Source organism: Cydia amplana, chromosome 24 (genome assembly GCF_948474715.1).
Source record: "Cydia amplana chromosome 24, ilCydAmpl1.1, whole genome shotgun sequence".
Lineage (NCBI taxonomy): Eukaryota > Metazoa > Arthropoda > Insecta > Lepidoptera > Tortricidae > Cydia > Cydia amplana.
This window is the reverse complement of record NC_086092.1, coordinates 6,448,587-6,472,202: the sequence shown is the minus strand read 5'-3', so window position 1 is coordinate 6,472,202 and position 23,616 is coordinate 6,448,587. Positions and strand designations below refer to the sequence as shown.

Below are 23,616 nucleotides of genomic sequence, written 5' to 3'. Positions count from 1 at the left end.
TAAGTAGGCCACCTTCTTCCACTTTTACCAGAACTTAGAGCTTTATGCCGGACTAAATTGATTATAAAGAAGTATTAAAAGATGATAGATGTGAATTAAAAGTCACGTGATTAATTCCATACACTAAGTTTCGAAAGACGTTTTTTATAACAGTACCCTTAGTGTCATTCGATAGCGTAACGTGACCTACGTCAAATTAAGTCAAATTTTGTATGGGATTTTGGGTTTCCAAAATTGGCTTGGCGCGCTGTTCAAAATCCCTTACAAAATAAGATAGTATGTATGAATTACTATGTATGTAGTATGAATTAATACAAGTTCTTTAAAAAATAAAAATAATAATCATTGTTTATAAAAAATTAAAAATGTACAATTTATTGTATTTATAAGTAGTACATAGTAAGGAATTAGAGACAAATTAACCATTTTTAAGCCTTTCAGTATTTCAGAATTTTTAGGGTAGGCTCTAGTGAGGCTCGCGCAGTTTAAAAATGGTTTACTCTATTTGCCCAAATTACACCCAAACATTTATAAAAAAAAAATATATTAATCATTTTGTTATAATATGATCATGCTCAAATTCAATTCAAATCAATGAAAACGTTGTGATGAAACTATATTATTTCCCAATCTTACGGAAGACCAGCGCTGGCTTTATAAGTACGTAGCATTATGTTGAGTTGAGTCCATTTCGTGATGCACACTTATTGATTTCTTCTTTTCTTGCAGTTGTTGTCTGTACATGTTCGTACAAGTTTTGTGATCGTCACGAATAAAAATCTTTTATCTTTATTTTTTTACCAGTCTTCAAGATCTCGAATCGATTTTGCGACAACAACTGTGCATTCTCGCTCTGGTAATTGAATACGATCTTCTGTCATCGCGTCTTCAGGTAAATAATATGTAATAATAGGTTCCGAGGCAGCTGATTCCGCATCATGTCCATATCTAACCACTCTAGAATGACCATACACTGTCTCTATGTTAGTTCTACCTGATTTATCTTTTGTAAATACTTTTGCAGGTTTCAATTCAACTTCTTGTTTAGCTGTAGCATCAGAGTATGTGTTTAAATCATCTGCAACAAAGTCATTAAGTTCAAGTTTGTTAAAAATTTGTTTAGTTTCAAAATCAGGTAGTTCTAAATGAGGGGGAATTATGAATCGTATTTCTTCGCTTCCGTCCTTTGACTCTTCGTAACTATCGTAAGATTCTGTTGAGGCTGAAACAGGATATTCAGTACTTGTTTCGTCTTTACGGGAGTTATTACTAGATTTTTTATGGTTTACGTACCTTTTTGAATCAAATCCTCCATTTTTGTCATACATATCTTCTTTGCTATCACATTCTTCATCACTCGCATAAAATGGAATATTATCGCCTCTAAAGTCGGGATAGTAATCATCTACCCAATTATTATAAACAGTAGGTACTTTATCCTCTTTTCCTAATTCTGGATATTGTTCGATACGTTTATTATAACTGACAGTAGTCGTTTCTATTTCATTCAGTTTAGCAAATTTAGCTTTCATTTGATCCAATTGATCGAGTAAGTCATCAGGGGTTTCCATTTGGGTTTCAGAGTTATTAACAGTTAAATTTTCTTTTACCTTTTCGGTACTAGCTGTAATTTTCTCTGTAGTGATTTTTTCCGTTTCTATATTGATTACAGTTGGATTCTTTTCCACTAATTTTTCAGATTGTTTATTACTTATATCTGTGATTTCTTTTACTTCTTCCTTTTGTTTCTTATTACGTCTCCCTGAGCGAGGTTGCTTACGTTTTCTAGATCTTCTATCACTTTCAACGACATCGCTGTATGCTCTCGGGTAATTGTAACTTCTTGGGTAAAACAGTTCAGGGTCGTAATGATAATAACCATAAGGTGCAAATGGATATGGACTGTAATGTGGGTTTTGGGGCTTTTTGTCTATCTGACGTATTAATTTCTTCAGTAAACTTCTAGCAATTTCTTCTGGTATAGTTGGATGTTTTTTACAAAAGTCTTTAATTATCGCATCTTCTAAACTAATTTTTCTTTCTCGGTTTCCTTTTCTTGTCTTTTTTGGGTCCATGTGTTTATTGTCTGTGAGTTCAGTTTCCCTAGGGACTTCTTTAATATTTTGTGATGTTTTCGTATTTTTTGAACTAAGACCTTTTTCCTGTAGTACTTTATCATTAACTGTTCTAGTTTTCAATGAAGGCGCATCTTCTATTTTGCCGTTTTTTACTTCAGTCCCACTAGAAGTATCTTTGTCACACAGACAAGATGTTTCTTGTTTTTCTACAATGATTTTACCTTTATCTTGTTCGTCTTCACAAGGACATGTGAGATTTTCTTGATTCCTCCGTCTATTCTGTTTTCCTCTTCTTTTAACTTTTCTCGTTCTTGTATCTGATTCTACTTTATCTACCTTGGTTTCATTTACTTTAAAATATTCAGGAGGTATTATAATGTAGTTATTAATAATCTTCGGTGGAGATTTTTGTGCTTCGCAGTAGGTACTTGCCGGAGCAGGATTTACTTGCGTTTGAGGTTGAGGTGTACTTAGAAGTCTTCTCATAACGAGTTGAGTTAAAGCATCTTGATTAATTAAATTTGTCACGGGATTTTGGGCTGTAACTTGTTTGTTACAAGGGCAGTTATTGGTTGGTTGACTGTAGACGTTTCGGTAGGGGGTCTGACAGGTCTGGCACGGTGGTCGGGACGTCGGACATGTTTGTGATGGACATGTTTGGGTTGGACATGTCTGACAGGTCTGGCACGGTGGTCGGGACGTCGGACATGTTTGGGTTGGACATGTCTGACAGGTCTGGCACGGTGGTCGGGACGTCGGACATGTTTGTGACGGACATGTTTGGGTTGGACATGTCGGACATGTCTGCGATGGGTACGACTGGCCTGGTATCGGTATCCTTTGTAGTATCGGGTTAGCTGCCACCTGAAAAACGAAAGGGTAATTTTATTACTTCAACATTATCAAACTCAGCATTTTTATTACTAATCTAAACGACGGTATATGATCTTAACAACAATAAAAACACATTGTTGTAGGTATTGCTTTTTTTTAAACCAGAATCTTCATCTTAAAAAAAATCATCTCCGTGTTTTTTATACGTTTGTTTTGTCTCAGTAGTTATATGTCTGTAAAAATGTGTGAAAGTTTTATTAATATGTCATTATTTGTACAGTAAGTGCCCCAACTTCGTATATGTGTATAGAAAAGTAGATACTTATGTTAGCCTCTTGATACCCAGAAGCATATGTTTGTTTTTGAATTTGGAACCCTTAGTTACTCAATGAAAGTTCAAAATATTTTATGGAATATGTACAAAAATTTGTACGCAGGGACTTAGGAGGTTAGGAAATCGACCACCGACTGCACGATAACATTTGTTGTTTCTACAGTCGTTAATATTTGATAAATTATACTTGATAAATTCTGTGATATGTTAATTTATGTGTTTGAGTTGTGTCTTGTGTAGATACTATGTGTATGAAGATGTCTATTGGATTCACAGTGCTTTGGAGTACTGTGCTGTGAAATCGTCAGGTGACAAGCAAAACTCACTAAGTACCACCTGTTCATAGCCATAGTGAACCATATTAGTACGAAAAGAAGGTTGATTTTTGTTTAATTATTTTTTGGTACCTAATTAGTGAGTTTTGCTTGTCACCTTAAGAAACGTAATGAAAAAAAATAGTCTGTCAAACAACTTTGTCCGTTGAAAAAGGCGCAAAATTTGAATTGTCTATGGAACGATAACCATTTGCACCTACATTATTAAAATTTGCCGTTTTTCTACTGACGGAAATGTCATGACAGACTATAAATATTATTATATATGTGATATCATATGGTGCGATATTTTTAAATATCGAATTGGCTTTTAGTCTTCAATTCTGCCATTGACACTTTAAGCCTATGAGAATGAAAATCCGCATGAATTTATGCCACGTTTGCAGAAAGCTTTGTTTACAACTCAAATATTTGACAAAGCATTTATATAGGGTACCGTAAAATGGGGTGAGTAGGGTTCGCGGGGAGAGTTTGGTTATGAATGGGGAGAGAAGGGATGAAAGGGGGGTGAGATGGAATTTTAAGGCTACTGCTACAAAAATAATGTATTCCAATTTAAAATGGAGTTATAGTAATACTCATAATAAAAAAAAATCGATCCAACAGTCTTCCAAAATCACCTTTGTATGAAATCCCATCTCATCCCAATTACGAGGGGTGAGGTGGGATTTCCTGTTTATCGTCAAAGTTATGAAACGGAACTACCCAAAATAAAATACAAACGTCCGGAACACTTATTATATACACCATTCAGTTTGCATATGTAAAAATAAAACGTTATCGAGGTTTGAATGTCATTTTATCCCCTACTCACCCCATTTTACGGTATTGAATGTTGAATATTATTTGGTAAATACGCGTGTTTGAGTAAATACTTAACATGAGCCGACCGCATTAAGTACTTACTTACTTACCTAAAAGTAAATTATCAACCAAGGGATGAAAGCACCCTAGTTAAGAGCGGACTAATGCAAAATTGTAGTTATTATAATACTTATTAAATTTTTACACATTTTAGGCAAAGGAAAATGTTATTAAAAATCACACGTAGGGCAGGGGCAATTTGTATAGTTAAACATATTTTGAATAAGAAAAAATAAAAAAAAACTTACCAAATAGAAACCAACTACTAACAAATATGACGTTAACATTTTTTATCATTATTCACTGGAAGAAACCTCAATCCATCTTGAAATCAGTTAATATAGTACGTGATGTCTGTATATCTCTGATTTTATATGCAAGTGATATTTCTACACTATTTTGATATAATATCGTACATTATCTTGATACGCCACGAGGCATTTCGACATGTGGTGGAGAACTGTAAGAAGATTTAAGTTTTGTCTGGGTTACAATTTCTTTTACTTTTTTTTCATTAATCATGTTGCAATTTCATCATCATCATCATCTGGGTTCGAAATTATCCAGATAATTATAGTCTTTTTGACAATCATCGCGATAATTATCCGATACATAGGTATTTAATTATCCAATAATTATCCTGACGATAATTATCAGGCATAAAAATCACGATACTTACACGACACTGAAATAAAGATTTAATTCATTTATTCATTCAATATACTCCCAAATTGGTTGTTCAGCTCTTTTGTATGATTTTGTGATTAACATCCAAACATACATTCACATTCATAATAATATATGTGACGTTATCTATTAAAAGGGACCTTGTTGTCGATGGCGCTTACGCCATTATTAACGATGCTCCGATATACAATGCCGCGCGACGCTGTGCGGCGTAAGCGCCATCGACAATAAGGATTTTCATAGATAATGCCCCATAGTATAATATAATTAACGTAAACTACCCGCCAAACTGCCCGTCAAACTGAAAGGTTTGATATATAAAACTATCATAAGGCCCGTACTGATGTATGGCAGCGAGACGTGGGCAGTTACGCAAAAGAACGTACATACAATTCAAGTTGCCGAAATGAAGATGCTTAGGTGGATGTGCGGCGTTATAGTTTGTAGCTTTCTAGTAGACCCCGAAGGCTTATCCTATTGTCTATTGTTCAGTAAAACCGCACGTGCTACTTACCTGCAAAAAAGGGTCCTAATTATTCTATTTGGCACCTGAGCGCGGGCTAGTCCAACGCTCAAAAAACCAGTGTAGGTGCGCTCTCCGATAACGCGCCTTTGTTACGCATCTCGATGACACATTTTAGACTGGTTCTGTAGCATTCGACTCGCCGGCACTCAGTAACCGAAGTACCGATTTTTTATGCAGGTGGTTGTGGCACGTGGCACGAGCGGTTTTTCTTAACAATAGACAATAGGATTAGCCTTCGGGGTCTATTAGAAAGCTACAAACTATACCAGGCTCGACAACATCCGCAACGAATACGTGCGAGGCAGCCTGGGCGTGCGGAACATCGCCGAGAAAATGCAGGAGAGTAGGCTGCGATGGTATGGCCACGTAAAGAGGAGACCACCACACTACGTTGGAAATTTGGCATTACGACTTTTCATCCCCGGTAAAAGAGGCAGAGGTAAACCGAAAACAAGATGGAAGGGCGTAGTGCTAAAAGATATGATTGAGTGCAGAGTCACAGAATAAGTAATAGTATTATCATACAGAACGGACACGCACCGCCCCGCCCCGACTCGGATTACCTCGCCCCGCGACAGGCCGCGAAATGAATGTGTGCGTAAGTCGCTCTACTGAGAGCATGCCAGAAGTCCGTCAGATACACAATGACGCGTGTACAGACGTGCCGCGCACACATATAAACGCAAATCATTTTTGATGTATGGCGTGTCCGCCCTGTGGCAGAGTATCCGAAAGCGACGTCGAGGATAGGGCGAAGTGGAAGCGAAAGACACGGAAAGCTGACCCCATCACCATGTGGTATATATATAGCTTGGAAGAGAGAGAGAGAGACCTACGTTTGTGTCCATTCATAAAACGATGGCATTGACCTTACGTGGGTAAGAAAATCAATACCCAGTCCACAGATCTACTCTACTTCGTTGAGTCATTATCACAGCGTACTCACAAATACAATGGTCTTAAGTGCTATAGACCCTAATGGCGCGTAAGTGTTTTATGCCAATTTCCACCATTATGAACATCTTCCAAAAAACTATATGTATGTACAAGAATTTGTAGAAAATTATTGAGAGCGCCACTTTCTACGTAACTGGTACATTTTTGACGTAAAATGCTTAAACATGGCAACAATTTAGTATGGAATTTTTTTGTGTTCCATTTTATTTAATTTCTACTGTTTTCTGTCGCACTATAGGTATCTAACTGCTGAACCTGTTCACAAAATTTCACGAGAATCGGTTGAGAATTGCGACATGTATAGGAGAACATCTGGATATACCTACGAAAGCAGATTGCCCGAGTCAAAACGGAGACCTTCGCTAACGCTTCGGTCAATGAGCGGCAGGTTCTCATACCTAACCAGAGTCATCTGTGTTACAAATAAAATAAGTTCAATGTGGCTAATTCCGTCATAGGGACTATTCCGTCCATTAGCGTTTTTCTCGAACAACGAACAAAATGGATAAATTCATCGACAAAGCAGCGATTGCTTTTAGTTTCAGCTATCAAAAGCAAATAGTTTTTTTGCTACGATTGAAAATCAAAGAAATATACGCTCGTGGACGGAATAGTCCCTATGACGGAATTAGCCACATTGACCTTACCTGTTTATTACGAACAAGTTATTGAAAATAGCTTCTTTTCACCCCGCTCTACTTTAATATTATCAGATTATTACAGTAACGTGCTGTTCTAAATCTAGCGCACTATTTATTACTCCAAATAAGCCCTAAAAACCTCGATAACTATCCAGTATCTATCAAATAAATAATAGTTCAATTTTCAACCTTATACGTTTAAGATAAAGTCGCGATTATAAAAGGGGTGGAATTTGGACGCATTAGTAAATTGGTCGTGTTTGTTAAATGAACGTCATTCAGTAAGTAGTTACAAGTTACAAGAATTCATTCGGTCAATGTAGTTGTTAATGCTTAAGTGTAGGCCTGAGTGGACGCTCGGAGCGGAGCGTTCGGCGGGGCGTGCAGCGTGGCGTCGGGCTCACAAGTGATTTGAGCAGCGTGCACTAAGGCCGCTCCTATACATTTGCATTGGTTTAACATGCACGCCGCACGCCCCGCCCCGCTGCACGCCCCGCCGAACGCTCCGCTCCGAGCGTCCACTCAGGCCTTACACTTACACTTAAGTATAATTTGTAAACCCGTGGGAAGCCGGGGCGGGTCACTAGTTGTTGATAAAATTTATTCGAATTTGAACTGTCGTGAGGCGTGAGTACCTACTAACATTAAGCGCTCACACTGTTAGTGCTTGAGAAAGGAGACCTAGGCTATCCGAAACATGTCGCGTGAGTGACTAAAAACCGGCCAAGTGCGAGTCGGACTCGCGCACGGAGGGTTCCGCACCATCAATAAAAAATAGAGCAAAACAAGCAAAAAAAACGGTCACCCATCCAAGTACTGACCCCGCCCGACGTTGCTTAACTTCGGTCAAAAATCACGTTTGTAGTACTCGTATGGGAGCCCCACTTAAATCTTTATTTTATTCTGTTTTTAGTATTTGTTGTTATAGCGGCAACAGAAATACATCATCTGTGAAAATTTCAACTGTCTAGCTATCACGGTTCGTGAGATACAGCCTGGTGACAGACGGACGGACGGATGGACGGACGGACAGCGGAGTCTTAGTAATAGGGTCCCGTTTTTACCCTTTGGGTACGGAACCCTAAAAACGAATGTAATTAAAATAAAATCATCATAAAAAGTCAATTCTACCAGAAAACATAAGAAAACAACTCACAATTCGCATTTGACTACTTTGCCTCACGTGTGAATAAAATGCAACTTTCTTATCAGTTTTTGAGACATCAGCAGGTGAAATAAAATAAGTATACGTTTTCTACTATACCTATAGCTCTTTATAACTTTCCCTTTTAGCATGACGATAGAATAATTACTCTTAAAAGAGACTTAACGAAGTTAAACGGGGAACGAAGAAATCTCTAACAATTTGAAAGACAAAGTTACTGAGAGTTTCTCTCAAAATAAATTGAAATACGAGTGTTTTTAAACTGGATCAATGTTGAGTTACATAAAAGTGGTCGAGTTTAAGTTTAACTAGCGCGCCGAGTGTTTCCTACTTTCAGGGGTGGTAGAAGATAATATATTTAATTCTATATTATAAGCAGACATCGAATTTTAGACGGAAAATAGTACCTACACTCATAGATAAATTTAGAGGAATGCAAAAAAAGTTTAATTACTAAACTTTGTCACAGGACTGTCTCATTTCAAACATAGATAGAGAGAATCATACTATATTTGTCTTACACTAGTACTTGCACCCAAAAGAATAGGATGAGTATAGATTTCACTGTTCTTATTTACTGACAAATTGGTTTGACCAACTTTAATTTTGAAATTACTTTAGGTGCTGTAATTCATAATTAAACCTTTTTTTTGCGTTCCTCTAATTTTGTCCATGAGTATATAATGATAGGTAGAGAGTTTCCATAAACTTAATTAAATAAATATTTTTTTTAAGACATTCTTACACTTATTGACTAAGTCCCACAGTATACTCAAGAAGGCAGTAGTTGTAGTAGTAAAACACTTTATTGTACAAAAATCAGAACAGCAGGAAAAATAACATTCGTCATTAGTACAAAGGCGAACTTATCCCTTTAAGGGATCTCTTCCAGTTAACCTTTGAGCAATTGAGGGAGAATTGGAGACGGTAGACATCCGTACTGTACCAACGGCGCAAAAAAAAGGAAAAAAGAAAAGAAATTAAATAGGGCTTGTGTTAATTAATTGTAATTGTGTTGTGTTAATTATCCTTTCCCATTTAAGGATGACTCACGTTAGACCGGATCGTGTCCGGGCCGGAGCTTCCGGAGCTTCGTTTTCTATGGAAAGCATCACGTGATCACCATCATCTGTGATAGAAAGTAAGCGCCGGAAGCTCCGGCCCGGACACGGCCCGGTCTAACGTTGGTCATGCTTTACTAGTGATCGCACCAAGTTTTGTTAAAAGTGCATATATTTTTGTAAATATTATTTTATCCACGATGCTAACAACAATTTTGACTAGGAGGATATGATTAAACAATAAGAACACAATTAAATACGCATTCATTTTAATAATTTACCCATCGTTCAGAGCAGCTTCTCCAATTCCACCAAAATGCTAGTAATCAATTTGATCAGACTACCCAAAAGACCTGTGCTGTCAGTCAATCCTGTCAACAGCCCAATCACCAGGTTCAAAACTTGAGAAACAAGACCTATCAGCAAACCAGGGGCCGCTAGCACATTAGATCTAAATAACGATATCAATACGCTTATATACAGGAATAAAACCGAAGCTAAATCAGTCAAAGTTGCGTATAAAAGCGGTAAAGTGCAGCCGAAATACGGGAGTATAGCTGGAGTTAAGTTCTGAACAATGTTCGACAGGTTGTTTAAGTTGTTGATCAGGTTGATGAGGAACGGGATCAGGAGGCAGGCGAGCTGGTTGGCGATGGGCAGGACTGTAGCGATCTCGTCAAATGCTAGGCGAAGGGCGGATACGGAGTATGCTGGGATCATAGCTTCGCCTGATGGGATCTGGAATAAAGAAAATTATTTAAAAAATGGTTTAAGCAATACGGGGAACTATAGCTAGTTTTTTTAAGCCTGTGAACATTGATGAGTGTTTATTGCGAGTTCATACATTTGTTATTTGCTACTTGCGTTTAATGGAAAAACAGGCCCCGTTGTGTTGGCTAGGTACACTTACCTACCCGTATTAGATTATTCGAATTGTCATTGATATCTATCTTGTTAATATTGAAAGTCTTAAGAAATATATATGTTATAAACTAAAGTAAAAAAATAATGATAATAAATCATCGCGATAGGTTAGCCAAATTTCTAACGTTATCAAATTATTGTTCTCTCAAAAGATTCTAGGGGTTCAGACAAAAAAAAGTTAATATTCCACACAATGATTTTGCTTCGTAGTCATAATAAGTCGGAAAAATATATTTGACGTGTAAAAATTAAAAAAGAGCAATGGAATTTTAAATTTCACGAATTTTTCAAATTATTATTAAGCCCATAACACGGAACTACGAATATTATGTAATTTTCGCCACATCGTAATTTTCAAGCTTGTTTATTTTAGTTAAATAAAATAAGACGGATACAAACACAATAATTAAATTTAAATTTAAAAATTACTCAATTAAGGGCCTGTTTGTTTTAGATACATAAATCATTAGGTACTTAATGAAAAATAGTAGCTACAATTTAATGAAATTTATTCGAAGTTTATGTTTAACATGATTAAAATTTTCAGATAATTATTTATCTTTTCAACTTACATATCTTATGTCGGTTAGTATGCAATAAGTGATATAATAACAAAAATATAGATAATGATAAGAAACACACTAACCACTGCCACTACCGCGAGCGCCGCCAAAAAATATTTCCAATTCATTTTGATATTTTAACAAGGAATTAAAAAAATATATAACGTGTTACTATATATAAACAGTAGTTATCGCAAGTACGAAATAGTTACTAAATAACATTAGTAACTGTTATAGGACATTACTGATAAGTTATATAATAGGTAAATAAAATAGTACACACTAGATTCTTTCGTTATCTAAAGTTTCCAAATATGGCAAAATAGGTTGAATTGTCCTTGTATTAAGGAATTGGATATTCAAAATATGGCAAATTGACTACCTATAGGTACACCTTTAATATATGGACATATATTAAATGAAATGTTATACTGCATGTAAAAATAATGAGAAAAATAAAAGGCTTATTTATTTATTTATTTATTTATTTAGGTACACCTTTTTGTTATTTGAGCCCATAATGTCCCACTGCTGGGCGACGGCATCCCCCCATTTTTTCCAGTCTTCCCGATCTTGAGCAATCTCTGTCCATTCCTTTAAAAAGGAGTCTAACTCGTCTATCTAATCTAATACCTTTAAACGAGCAATTCTTGTTTATTTATTTATTTATATATGTATTTCAGGGATCTCGGGAACGGCTCTAACGATTTCGATGAAATTTGCTATATGGGGGTTTTCGGGGGCGAAAAATCGATCTAGCTAGGTTTTGTCTCTGAGAAAACGCGCATTTTTGAGTTTTTATATGTTTTCCGAGCAAAGCTCGGTCTCCCAGATATTTACTATAATACATTTATATAATTATCAAAAGATAAGCAAGTTATTAATAATTTAACTATATATTATTAAAACAGTTATTAAAAAATATACATATAAATCAGTTATTAAAGTAATATTTTCAAAATCTAGCCAAAATATTCCCTTTTTCAAGACGCTCAATATTTAGTTACATCTATGTGTCGAGTCTTCTCTACATAAGTCACGTCTAAGTAGTCCAATGCACTTCAAAGCCGCCTATATGACAATAAAACAATTGCTGACTCGTCAGTTAACTATAAATGTATTGTAAAAACGCATGTACATCATGACATTGACCTGATGTTATGTAATCAAATCAGCAACTTTATATAAATCGCCGCCGTATACAATTGTTGTCATTTCTGTGAAGCTGCATTTTTTGGTGACAATTATATTTAATAATATAATTTTTGTGACAGCACAAAATTTTATCGCGTAAAAAATTTATTTATAATTTAAATCCTATCAAAAAAAAATTATTTGTTTTATTTTATAACGAATTTATTTTAAAACTGGCTTAAGAAATAAAATTTGAGCTCTAAGTGTAATAACTGCTCAAACAATATTTTTTAAACATTGGATGATGTAGCCGACATTTAAGTAAAAATTACGGAATATTGAAGAATATCCTTGGATTTGGAGATAGTAGAAATCAGCTAGTCAAATATAATTATTGCCCTGACTAGTATTGCACATAATAGATTAATTCTATAAAAAACGCAATATTTTTTACGAAAAAAATTTACAAATAGATAACCAATCATACTAGTCGGCATAAGCCTATTGCACATTTGTTTGTTAAACTCTCAAAATAGTTATTTACGATACAAGTGCGGAAAAGAGGAAATTCGAAACGAGTGGCGATAAATTCGGTCGTGTTTTAAATCGACACGAGTTCCGAATTACCTATTCGCACGTGTATCGTACGTTTTACAGTATATATGGCCCTTTAAACTTTTGACATCTCACGAAAAATGCTATTTTACGCACTAGTGCGGGAAAATAGGACCATATGTACTGTAAAATAATTTTTTGACACATTTTCAACATATCTGTTTCACAAAATGAGGTAATGACCCCAGTAACTGCTTTTACTATCACATTCAGTGTTATCAAATTTTACACAAGTATTAATAAACAGTATCGATTAGACCAATTTTGAAATCGGTCATATAAAACTTGCAAGTGCTTATATTTATTATATAAATACGGAAAACATATAGGCGTGACGTTATTCGGTAAATATATTTATTATATTATAATGGCGTTAAAAGTTTCGCTTGCGTTTTGTGTACTAGCTGTTTGTATAGCAACGGTGAGTGAGAAAAGACAATCAGTTAAAAAAAGAAGATAAAGATAAAATAAAAATACATTTTATTTCATCGAAGAATACCCAAAAATGTTGACTATCATAATACACTTAAATAGTACTTAAATGTTGTAAGCATACAAACAACATAAATAAAACATAAAATACAAAATTGTATAAATAAATTATACTAAGTAACTTTATACCATAGGTCAAAGTTATGTCGAATTTGACATACATAATGACCCAGACTCAAATAATTTTGTTATGTTAACATATCGTAGTAGACGTCTACTTCGAGTAAAAACATTAAGTACACTCCTTTTTTTGGGCAGTCGTGTAAAAATTATGAATGCTGCTATTATTTTTTGTGAAATAATTAGATAGATTCATTTATTGGTACTGATCATACACTGTCAACATGGGTTCATATTTACAATGGGATTCAAGTGCATTACAATTAATGATTTCATAGTAGGTATATAAAACTTCAATTAAATATCAATGAAAAAAAATAATACAATAGCAAATTAAGTCCGTACATACAATACAATTTACAATAAATAGAAATTTAAAAACATTAATAATTAATTAAAAACAATAAATTAATAATGATATCAGTGTCATTACCAATTCATACATAACTATTTAAAAAAATTGTATTTAATATTTAATAAATTGTCACGTATAAGACAATAGTATTTTAAAATAAATTAAAAAACCGGCCAAGTGCGAGTCGGACTCGCGCACGGAGGGTTCCGCACCATCAACAAAAAATAAAGCAAAACAAGCAAAAAAACGGTCACCCATCCAAGTACTGACCCCGCCCGACGTTGCTTAACTTCGGTCAAAAATCACGTTTGTTGTATGGGAGCCCCACTTAAATCTTTATTTTATTCTGTTTTTAGTATTTGTTGTTATAGCGGCAACAGAAATACATCATCTGTGAAAATTTCAACTGTCTAGCTATCACGGTTCGTGAGATACAGCTTGGTGACAGACGGACGGACGGACGGACGGACAGACGGACAGCGGAGTCTTAGTAATAGGGTCCCATTTTTACCCTTTGGGTACGGAACCCTAAAAACTAACTTAAATAAACAAAATAATAAAAATAAATTTGGCGTATATAAAAACCTAAGCCCCATTCTGTCGGTCATCTGGTAGGTACAAACGTGCCAAAGATGTTAGATCGCTGCTGCGTTTACGATGACTACGGGAAGCTCCGGCCCGGACACGGCCCGGTCTAACGAGAGTCATCCTTTTAACAACAAATTAAATGATACTCGTCATCTTCCTCGCGTTGTCCCTGCATTTTGTGAATGACCTCATTCCTTAGATAGAAAATACAGTACCGCAGACAAAGCTAGTAGTGTTTGCAGATGATACAAATGCGGTAGTTACAGCGGAAAGCATGACACAATTAAATGACAAAGCAAACGCTGTTTTGATGACTTGTAATATGTGGTTTACAGTCAACAACTTAAAACTTAACACAAAAAAGACGAATGTGATTTTGTTTTCCGCTACTTCTAACAATTCGGATAAACTAAACATTACTTTAAACGGAAGCAAAATCTTACAGGCTGATGTGGTGAAATTTCTGGGGGTTCATATTGATGCCCAATTGAATTGAATACATGAACTACAGGCACTAACCAATTCCATAAGCTCTGCATGCTATGCCCTTCGCTCCTTACGAGATTTAATTCATACGACTCAACTTAAAGCAGTCTACCATGCTCTAGTGGAGTCTAAACTGCGATACAGCATCAAGCAATGGGGAAATAGTTATCAATATAATGTCGATGCAGCTTCCATACTTCAAAAAAGGGCTATTAGGATAATTGTTAGAATACCTCAGAGGGAGTCTTGCAGAGAACATTTTATAAAGCTTAATATCCTTACGGTACCGTCGCTTTATATCCTCGTCCTCCTAACAGATTTAATTAAGCATTTACATAAATATGAGAGCATTACAGATCGGGAAATCAGGCTGTCGACTAGACGGAAGGATCTGAAATGTAACCTTGTCCCGCGACTTAATATCATGAAGCATGCCGCCAGCTACCAGGCAATCTTTCTGTTTAATAAGTTACCAATCGAATTAAAATCTATTTTAAATAGCAAATTGTTTAGTGTAAGACTCAGACAGCATCTTTTAAAAAAATCATATTATTCTATAGCAGATTTTGTATCAGACGAGCAATATTAGTGTTTATTCTAAGACACTCGTCTCTAATGTTGAATTAAATTTTTATTTTTTTATATTATTGTGATAGGGATTTATTTACTTATTATTAAGTTGACTGACATTTGACTGGAGACTGGCATTTGTAATTATTTTTTAGTAAGTGAGTAATTTTTAATTTGGATGTGTGCTGTGAATTTTATTATAATAATATTGTAATTAACTGGTGACATTTGTAAGTGTAAATTGTGATTCTGGAATTTTATATACTTATCTTCAGTATTTTTTTTTTGATAACAATGTACATAATTTTAATTTTAATTTTAATTTTTAAGCTATTCAATGTTCGACACAATAATTATTGTTCAGAATAAAGAAATAAAGAATTTTGCCACGGCTCATGGGAGCCTGGGGTCCGCTTGGCAACTAATTCCAGTAATTGGCGTGGGCACTAGTTTTTACGGAAGCGACTGCCATCTGACCTTCCAACCCAGAGGGTAAACTAGGCCCGTATTGGGATTAGTCTGGTTTCCTCACGATGTTTTGATTAAATGATACTATACTGACAAAAGGCGTAATAGATGTAGATGTAGTGTAGGGACGCCCGGCCGGAAGCAGGCGGGCTGTCGATCACGTGTCGCGTTCATTCAGACCAATTCCCTGGAGTTGGAGCTGCAGGTTACTGTTCCGGCGGCATTCCCACACTGTTCTCAAATCTTCTTGTTTTCCTGCAGAGTAGAAAGATGTAAAGATAAATGACCAGGGGTCGGACAAAAAGTGCGGATGACGTCAAACCACTTATAGGATGATTTCAAATAGTATTTTTGATTTTCATTAACAATTATCACTTATCATTTAAAAACCTCTTTATTAAACGATATCGCCACTTGAAATGAGTAAGTACGTTTTTGACTGAAACATTGTCAATCAGATGAACAATAAATTGACTTCGTTATTGTTTAGCTATTGTATCTTCACGATTATATTTAGCTAAAATTTATATTTACTAATGTATAAGAAAACGCTCTAAAATGTCATCTTTACTCGAATATTGTGGCAAGTTTCGTGAAATTTATTTTATTCACTACATCACCCTACCACCTGTATTATTAATTCCATGGATTTATTTACGATTATTATGTTACTTCATTAATACTACTTTGTTACTACATGTCACACGGAAGTTTAAATACAAACTCAAACATCATCCTGTGTGCAAGATTACGTCATTTTTACGTCATCCGCACTTTTTGTCCGACCCCTGTAAATGACAAAAGGCATACATTACATACCTAGGGAGGTGAATTCGTAAATGCTCCAGATCGCAGGTGTTTGTGCCCCGAACCGAAGGCGAGGGCCATAAATATGCGATCTGGGACTTTACGAATTACCGCCCGTGGTTTGTCTAAAGTTTTACGTCTTGCCTTGGTCAGGAAGTGAGAAAATCCCACTTACGGCCCTACGGTGACGTAAAGAATATTGTTCTTTTTTAACAGTTTCATTTCCTTTCCAGGCCCCAGTTTCCGCGGTCACAGCATCAGCCCAGCTCCCAGCAGTATACCCCTTAGTGAACATCCTCCTGCCCCTTCTGAACAACGTGTACAACCTCCTCCTTTCCCTACTCTCGATCTTCGATACTCTACCTCCATCCATCAGCTGTCTAATCCCCGTGGACTTATCAGCGTTGGAGACAAGTCTTCTGAAGTTATATTCTCAAGCGCTAGCTATAGTGAACTTCTTGAGGAGTTTGCCTGAGTATGCTGCTGGGGCAAGTCCAAGTACTCCTCCATCAGGTGTTGTCAGCCTTCAGGGCCTGCTCACGACGCTGGTGTCAGCCATCACGGACGTCGCAGACGACGTGCTGGTGGGCATCGGTGGCGGTCTGCTGCCTGGCCTGCTGCAACTGGTTCTGGCGACCGTACGCACCCTGCTTGAACTGCTTGTATAATGATGTCAGTGTTAATGGAACCTGCTATTTAAATACATGTTAAGGTCATCAATTGTTTTTTTTTTCTTTGGAAGCTAACCCTTACGTCATTAATTACTGGTATTGGGAGGAATAAAACTTGAGGCAAATTAAATCTCTCTCTATCTAATATCTCTCAATATCTAATATCTGGGAAACCGAGCTTTGGTCGAAAAATATATAAAAACTCAAAAATGCGCGTTTTCTTAGGGATAAGACCTAGCTAGATCGGTTTTTCGCCCCCGAAAACCCCCATATACCAAATTTCATCGAAATCGTTAGAGCCGTTTCCGAGATCCCCGAAATATATATATAAATAAATAAATAAATAAATATACAAGAATTGCTCGCTTACAGGTATTAGATTAGACATAGATAATATATACATAATATATAGTTATGGGTGAAGGCCTTCACCCATAAGGGATCCACATAAAATAAAACATACATATATAAACATTGAAATGTAAAAAAAAAAAATGTAGAAATAAAAGGCTATATTATATTATATTATATTATTATTATATATAGTTATGATTATGAATCATAATTTATGATATGTCGAGAACGGACATTTGGCGACCTTATTTAAATTAAATTTGGTATAAAATTAGAAAAAAAAACCGGCCAAGTGCGAGTCGGACTCGCGCACGGAGGGTTCCGCACCATCAACAAAAAATAGAGCAAAACAAGCAAAAAAACGGTCACCCATCCAAGTACTGACCCCGCCCGACGTTGCTAACTTCGGTCAAAAATCACGTTTGTTGTATGGGAGCCCCGCTTAAATCTTTATTTTATTCTGTTTTTAGTATTTGTTGTTATAGCGGCAACAGAAATACATCGTCTGTGAAAATTTCAACTGTCTAGCTATCACGGTTCGTGAGATACAGCCTAGTGACAGACGGACGGACGGACGGACGGACAGCGGAATGTTAGTAATAGGGTCCCGTTTTTAACCTTTGGGTACGGAACCCTAAAAAGTACCTACCTTAGAGATAATATCAAAAACTATATTTTAATTTGTATCTAATAAATAATATCATGTTAATGTTAATGACGATCATAATATAAATTCATGTAGATTTTAGCATAATTTATAATGTAATTTCGTATTATGGGAATAAATATCTAAATCTAAAAATCTAAATCTATGATATTTCTTCAGTGCGAACTAAAAAACTTAACACTTAAAACTTACTAATAAAACTTTATTATTGGGACATAAAAAGACAAACTAAACAATATAACTAAACTACATATATTATAAAACTTAAAATAAACTTACAAATAAACTTATATATGGACTTATAATTTAAAAAATCTTCCCAAGTCGCTGTCAAATGTGTTATGGTACCCAGAAGACTGGCAGCGTTACCTCGTTGGATGGCTAGACTAAGTCTCTGGCCGAAGTAGCTACCAGTCCTTTGGTCACCAGTCTTTTTATATATATATTTCAATAGAAAAAGAAGCGTTTAATATTTAATTTACAATCTGCGTTAAATACAGAACGCAAGATATCTGAATTCTAAGAATTTTTACATTTATCTGTCATGACCTTTCACCTACATTATCGTCTCTGGTCTTATCTCTTTTATGCAAACAAGCCAGCACTGAGTCGAGTCATTCAGTTCGCATTGGAACTTTGGTCTGACATGAAGTTATTATTACTGGTGTGTTCTCTCGCGGCGGCGAAAGCTGCCGCAGTAGTTCCTGAAGACTATAATCCAACAAGTGAAGACCTTGGGACTGCTAGATTCTTCAATGCCTCAACTACTTTTACCAAGATAATAAAAACGGAAGATCTCAGGATTCGTGACCCAATATACGCTACGCCTGCAGTTATGTTCATTGGGAAAGAAACTGGAGAAATTCTGAGATGTCTTTTGGCAGAACCAAATGAGTGTGAAGTTTTCCATGAGGGGAGTTCTCATGTTTATGCATTATTTGTTTTTGGAGAGTACCTCTTTGCAAGTTTTTCTTCTGGTTTGATTCTAAGATGCGACATTTATGAGAAAAAATCGTGTATTGATTTTTATACTGGCAGTTCTGACACAGTATCCTTGTCGGCTGAAGGGATGTATCTGTATGCTTCTCAATATAGTCCTCCTGGTATTCTACGATGCGACTTAAATCAACCAGATAGCTGCCGAATATTAAAGACAATGACGGAAAGCTATATGTGGGCGTTCAGCCATTTAGGAAAATATATATTCATCGGACAGGATAATGGAAAAGTTTTACGTTGCTCATTGAAAGCAATCAATAGTTGCACGGTAATGTACGAAATGAATTCACGTATATATGGCATCGGAAATATGGAAAACAGTATTTACGCGATAACAGTAGATGGTAATTTGTGGAATTGTTCTCTCAATGCTGATACTACTATTGATAGTTGCCGGAATATGCCTTCACATGTAGATACACCGAAATATGTTGTATCATTCAATGAAAAATTGTATGTGGTTAATGTAGAAGGCGTACATACTTGCAAATGGACCAACAATACTAGCTGCGCTCTCTTTGCGAGCCATGAGAAACTTTCAAGCATAGCGATTGCTTATGAGACCTACCACATGCAGAGTAGATACAAAGATGAGCAGACAACCTGCGCATGGCAGAGTAACTACAAATGTCCTCCCTTCGTTACTTATTACAAAACCCAGGAGCGTAACATGTTTGACGTGCACGTAAGAAACGGTAGGTTGTACAACTCACAAGGTTTCTTAGTTGACACTAGGTTTGCGAACGAAGGGCATGCAGGCCCTTCAGCGTTATTCGCAATGGGTCCTGAAGGTAGAATTTTACTGTCCAATGTCCATTTAAATCAGCTGATCCACACGTCTAGCTTTTTTGCGGGAAGCCCAGTCGCTGGGGCAGGAGAGATGACGGTCGTTAACGGTCTTATAAAGAAGATGGCGGCTTGTGACGAACACTACAGGGCTGACGTGGATTTGAATAAGCAAGTGATTCAGTCGCTAAGGAAGCAAGGGTACACGGAGCCTTTGGAATCACAAAAGTGTGGTGAGGACGATGAAAACCTAACTGAATCAAACAATCAATAACACATTTTTAAACCGGTGTCAATCTATATTATAAGGGTGTGATATTTCGGCGGTACCGTGGTAATCTGCCGAATCCTACATACACCAGAGCAGACGCCGCAACAGAATAATGAGTCAAGAAAATGTTTTTTTTTTGTATTTAAGATTTTTATTATTGTTTATATGTTAGTTTGTAAGGTATGTATCTATAGGTCTTAGTTGCCTGAATATAAATGACTGATTGATTATTTCTTAACAAAGATGATTACTATGATCAGTAGTTTTAAGAATTTCTTTTATAAAAACGCTCTAGTGTAGTATAATAACGCTAGCTTCATGTATGCTAAGTTCTAATTTAACTATAAGTATGTTAGGTACCTATATTACTTTATACTTTGGGTCTTATGTAATTAGAATATATATATATATATATATATATATATATATCTATCGCATCTCTTGTTTACCTATAATTGGATTCGTGTATTTTTGGCTTGTATCTGTTATTTCTGTAGTGTTGTATCTGTTGGTAAACCTTAAATAAATAAAATAAAAATACATCAATATAATTTTTACAAGGATCAATCGCTAAAACGAATGACGTTCGCCGCTCCATTACTGCCGCGATTTGAACGTTCAATTCATCAGTTTCATCAAGGATATTGACATTTGACAGTGTCAAAGTCGGAGCAGTAATGTCGCCACAGTATTGTAGCTGCAGTTGCTATCCGACCATCACCTTTTACTACAATGTAGGTAGCTAACAAAGGGTTAACTTTTCATTCTGTTTACGAGGCTGGCACGTCTTTTTACGTCTAAATGGCCTCTAGTTTTAGTATGAAAGCATTTTAGCTTAGGTACGTTTTATGCCTAATTTTACGGCATGCCAACAAACTGGCATACATGCCGCCAGAGTAGTGTTTTATAAAGCTAAAATCCTGTTTTTATTATATTAAGCAGTACCTACCTACACAATATCTGGAAGACATATAAAAACTCAAAAATTCGCGTTTTCTCAGAGATAACACGTATTTAGTTAGATCGATTTTTCGCCCCTGAAAACCCCCGTACCTATAGCAAATTTCATCGAAATCGTTAGAGCCGTTTCCAAGATCCCCGAAATATATAAATAGGTATATAAAGGTAAAGGTATAAGATAAGGACATTTTGGTCTACAATCATTAAAAACTTAAATTAAAGTAATATTCTCAAGTAAGTATTGCTTTAAGAACCTTCATTTTAGCCATCTGTAAACTTTTACATAGAAAACCACATTTTGCCTTTCTATTAAATATATTATAATAATAATTTCAGCCTGTATACATCCCACTGCTGGGCACAGGCCTCCTCTCATGCGCGAGAGGGTTTGGGCTATAGTCCCCACGCTAGCCCAACGCGGATTGGGGACTTCACATACACCTTTGAATTGCTTCGCAGATGTATGCAGGTTTCCTCACGATGTTTTCCTTCGCCGAAAAGCTAGTGGTAAATATCAAATTATATTTCGTAATGGTGTTAAATATATTTTACCTGAAAAAAGAAAGATTTACCTAACGTTAAGTTATTAGCCAGTTTACTCGCATTTGCTGAAAGGGTACTTATATCCTGCGGCACTTTACAAAAAGGCGGAAACTGAGGATATATGGTTACTTCCGGCGGCGTGTGACGCTAGCAGGTAAGGGCGACACCATATTGGTGAACTTCTGCTTTGCGACTATCACTATCACTATACATAGTACATAAGTTTTTGGCAATAATTAGATTTTTGGTACAAGCTTTTATCGCTGACTGTACTTTTCTTACGACAGACAACTAATACTCATCGAGATAATTCTATAAACCCCTAACACAATTAGGTTGCGTTGTTTCATCACAGAGTTCTTATGGCCACCTCCTGTCTCCATCATCAGACTCGACAGTACCATATTATTGTATTGTCATCAGAACTACATACAACTGCCAATTTTCATGACGCTACGATCCTTGGAAGATGGTTAAATTAGTTACCTTAGATTCCATTACATGTTAGTTACATACAGCTCGAGAGTTCCTATGGCCACCTCCTGTCTCCATCATCAGATCAGTTCGACAGTACCATATTATTGTATTGTCATCAGAACTACATACACCTGCCAATTTTCATGACGCTACGATCCTTGGAAGATGGTTAAATTAGTTACCTTAGATTCCATTACATAGTTACATACAGGTCGACCTAATAAGAATAATAAAAAAATAAATTAAAAAAAGCGTGTTCAAAGTCGCTTCCCGCTGACTCTCCCTATGTATGCTTAGATCTTTAAAACTACGCAACGGATTTTGATGCGGCGATTTTTAATGGATAGAGTGATTCAAGAGGAAGGTTTATGTTTAATTTGTTAACCCGTGCGAAGCCGGGGCGGGTCGCTACTAATAATATAATAATATATTCTTTATTGTGCACCACATAATGAAAAATAATACAGAAAAAAGAACCACATTACATTAGGTAACAACAAGCGGTGTTATCGCTCAGAAGTCCTAAGACAGCCAGTCAGTCAGAAGTTATATTTTAAATGTATACATATTTATGAAGTTACCTGAAAAAAAAAAATACATAGTCGTATTGCGACTAAAAATCGCATCGCCGATCGCACCCCTCGCCGCCCACTGTTAACCCGCCCCTATGCGCGGCGCAGACCCCCCAATATAGATCCAGTACACCTTCAGACCCGCTCCAGGCAACACCATGTATCGGTAAGTACAATACACTGTGTATACTATCTGTGCGATTTATTCGCCTAAGGCCTGGGCCTTTTTACTGGTATGGCTGGCCATACAAGTAAAAATTTGGCAGTGAAATTTCAACGCGTGTCGATTTTGTTTTGTTTTAAAATTGAACGAAACAAACAAATGCCTGTCTGTTTTAGGGTATTTGACTACTAGTCAAATCAGTTTCTTTTATCGAACTGTCAAAACGATTTTGCTACTAGGGAGTTTATATGAAACACTAGCTTGTGACGTCACAATCAAATTACCTACTCTTTATAGTTTTATACGGGGTTTAAAATAGAAATTGTGTCTAAAAATAACTGTTGTTTACGTTTATCTATTAATCTTCTGGTGCTTTATTTCATGCATGGTGTAAAATAATTTATTTTAAATACTGTTGAATACCCTATTGAACGGTACAAAACAAATGCCTGTCGGTTCCAATAGAACACGATTTAAATTTCATCGCACTTAATAAGTACCTACTATAAGATAGATACCGTGAGCTTTAGAAGGTTAATTATTTATTTA

General features: G+C 36.0%; 4 protein-coding genes across 4 annotated transcripts in view; 2 read left to right on the top strand and 2 right to left on the bottom strand.

The window, feature by feature from the left end:
* Positions 1-797: 797 nt before the first annotated feature.
* On the bottom strand, positions 798-4,823 carry LOC134659049 (uncharacterized). Its single transcript, XM_063514657.1, has 3 exons — positions 4,694-4,823; positions 2,812-2,942; positions 798-2,688 (listed from the first exon to the last, which is right to left on the bottom strand). Exons 1-3 carry the CDS (start codon positions 4,730-4,732, stop codon positions 798-800), a joined length of 2,061 nt encoding a protein of 686 aa, XP_063370727.1. The 5' UTR covers positions 4,733-4,823.
* A 4,907-nt stretch (positions 4,824-9,730) lies between these two features.
* LOC134659249 (uncharacterized) lies at positions 9,731-11,132 on the bottom strand. Its single transcript, XM_063514892.1, has 2 exons — positions 11,053-11,132; positions 9,731-10,220 (listed from the first exon to the last, which is right to left on the bottom strand). Exons 1-2 carry the CDS (start codon positions 11,095-11,097, stop codon positions 9,771-9,773), a joined length of 495 nt encoding a protein of 164 aa, XP_063370962.1. The 5' UTR covers positions 11,098-11,132; the 3' UTR covers positions 9,731-9,770.
* Positions 11,133-13,015: 1,883 nt separating this feature from the next.
* LOC134659295 (uncharacterized) lies at positions 13,016-17,324 on the top strand. Its single transcript, XM_063514947.1, has 2 exons — positions 13,016-13,139; positions 16,838-17,324. Exons 1-2 carry the CDS (start codon positions 13,086-13,088, stop codon positions 17,270-17,272), a joined length of 489 nt encoding a protein of 162 aa, XP_063371017.1. The 5' UTR covers positions 13,016-13,085; the 3' UTR covers positions 17,273-17,324.
* A 5,713-nt stretch (positions 17,325-23,037) lies between these two features.
* The window catches only part of LOC134659245 (ITG-like peptide), a 46,614-nt gene continuing 46,035 nt past the window's right edge, over positions 23,038-23,616 (top strand). The window contains exon 1 of the mRNA XM_063514889.1: positions 23,038-23,070. Within this exon, the coding sequence (XP_063370959.1) occupies positions 23,063-23,070 (8 nt within the window). The 5' untranslated portion in view covers positions 23,038-23,062. The remainder of the gene's footprint in view (positions 23,071-23,616) is intronic.

Excerpts from the sequence above, each read along its gene's own strand:
- LOC134659295 (XM_063514947.1), top strand. The coding sequence starts at position 13,086 with ATGGCGTTAAAAGTTTCGCTTGCGTTTTGTGTACTAGCTGTTTGTATA. Across the intron at positions 13,140-16,837 it reads TAGCTGTTTGTATAGCAACG|GCCCCAGTTTCCGCGGTCAC; the intron begins GTGAGTGAGAAA and ends TTTCCTTTCCAG.
- LOC134659249 (XM_063514892.1), bottom strand. The coding sequence starts at position 11,097 with ATGAATTGGAAATATTTTTTGGCGGCGCTCGCGGTAGTGGCAGTG. Across the intron at positions 10,221-11,052 it reads CGCTCGCGGTAGTGGCAGTG|ATCCCATCAGGCGAAGCTAT; the intron begins GTTAGTGTGTTT and ends TCTTTATTCCAG.
- LOC134659049 (XM_063514657.1), bottom strand. The coding sequence starts at position 4,732 with ATGTTAACGTCATATTTGTTAGTAGTTGGTTTCTATTTG. Across the intron at positions 2,943-4,693 it reads TAGTAGTTGGTTTCTATTTG|GTGGCAGCTAACCCGATACT; the intron begins GTAAGTTTTTTT and ends TTCGTTTTTCAG. Across the intron at positions 2,689-2,811 it reads TCCCGACCACCGTGCCAGAC|CTGTCAGACCCCCTACCGAA; the intron begins CTGTCAGACATG and ends ACCGTGCCAGAC.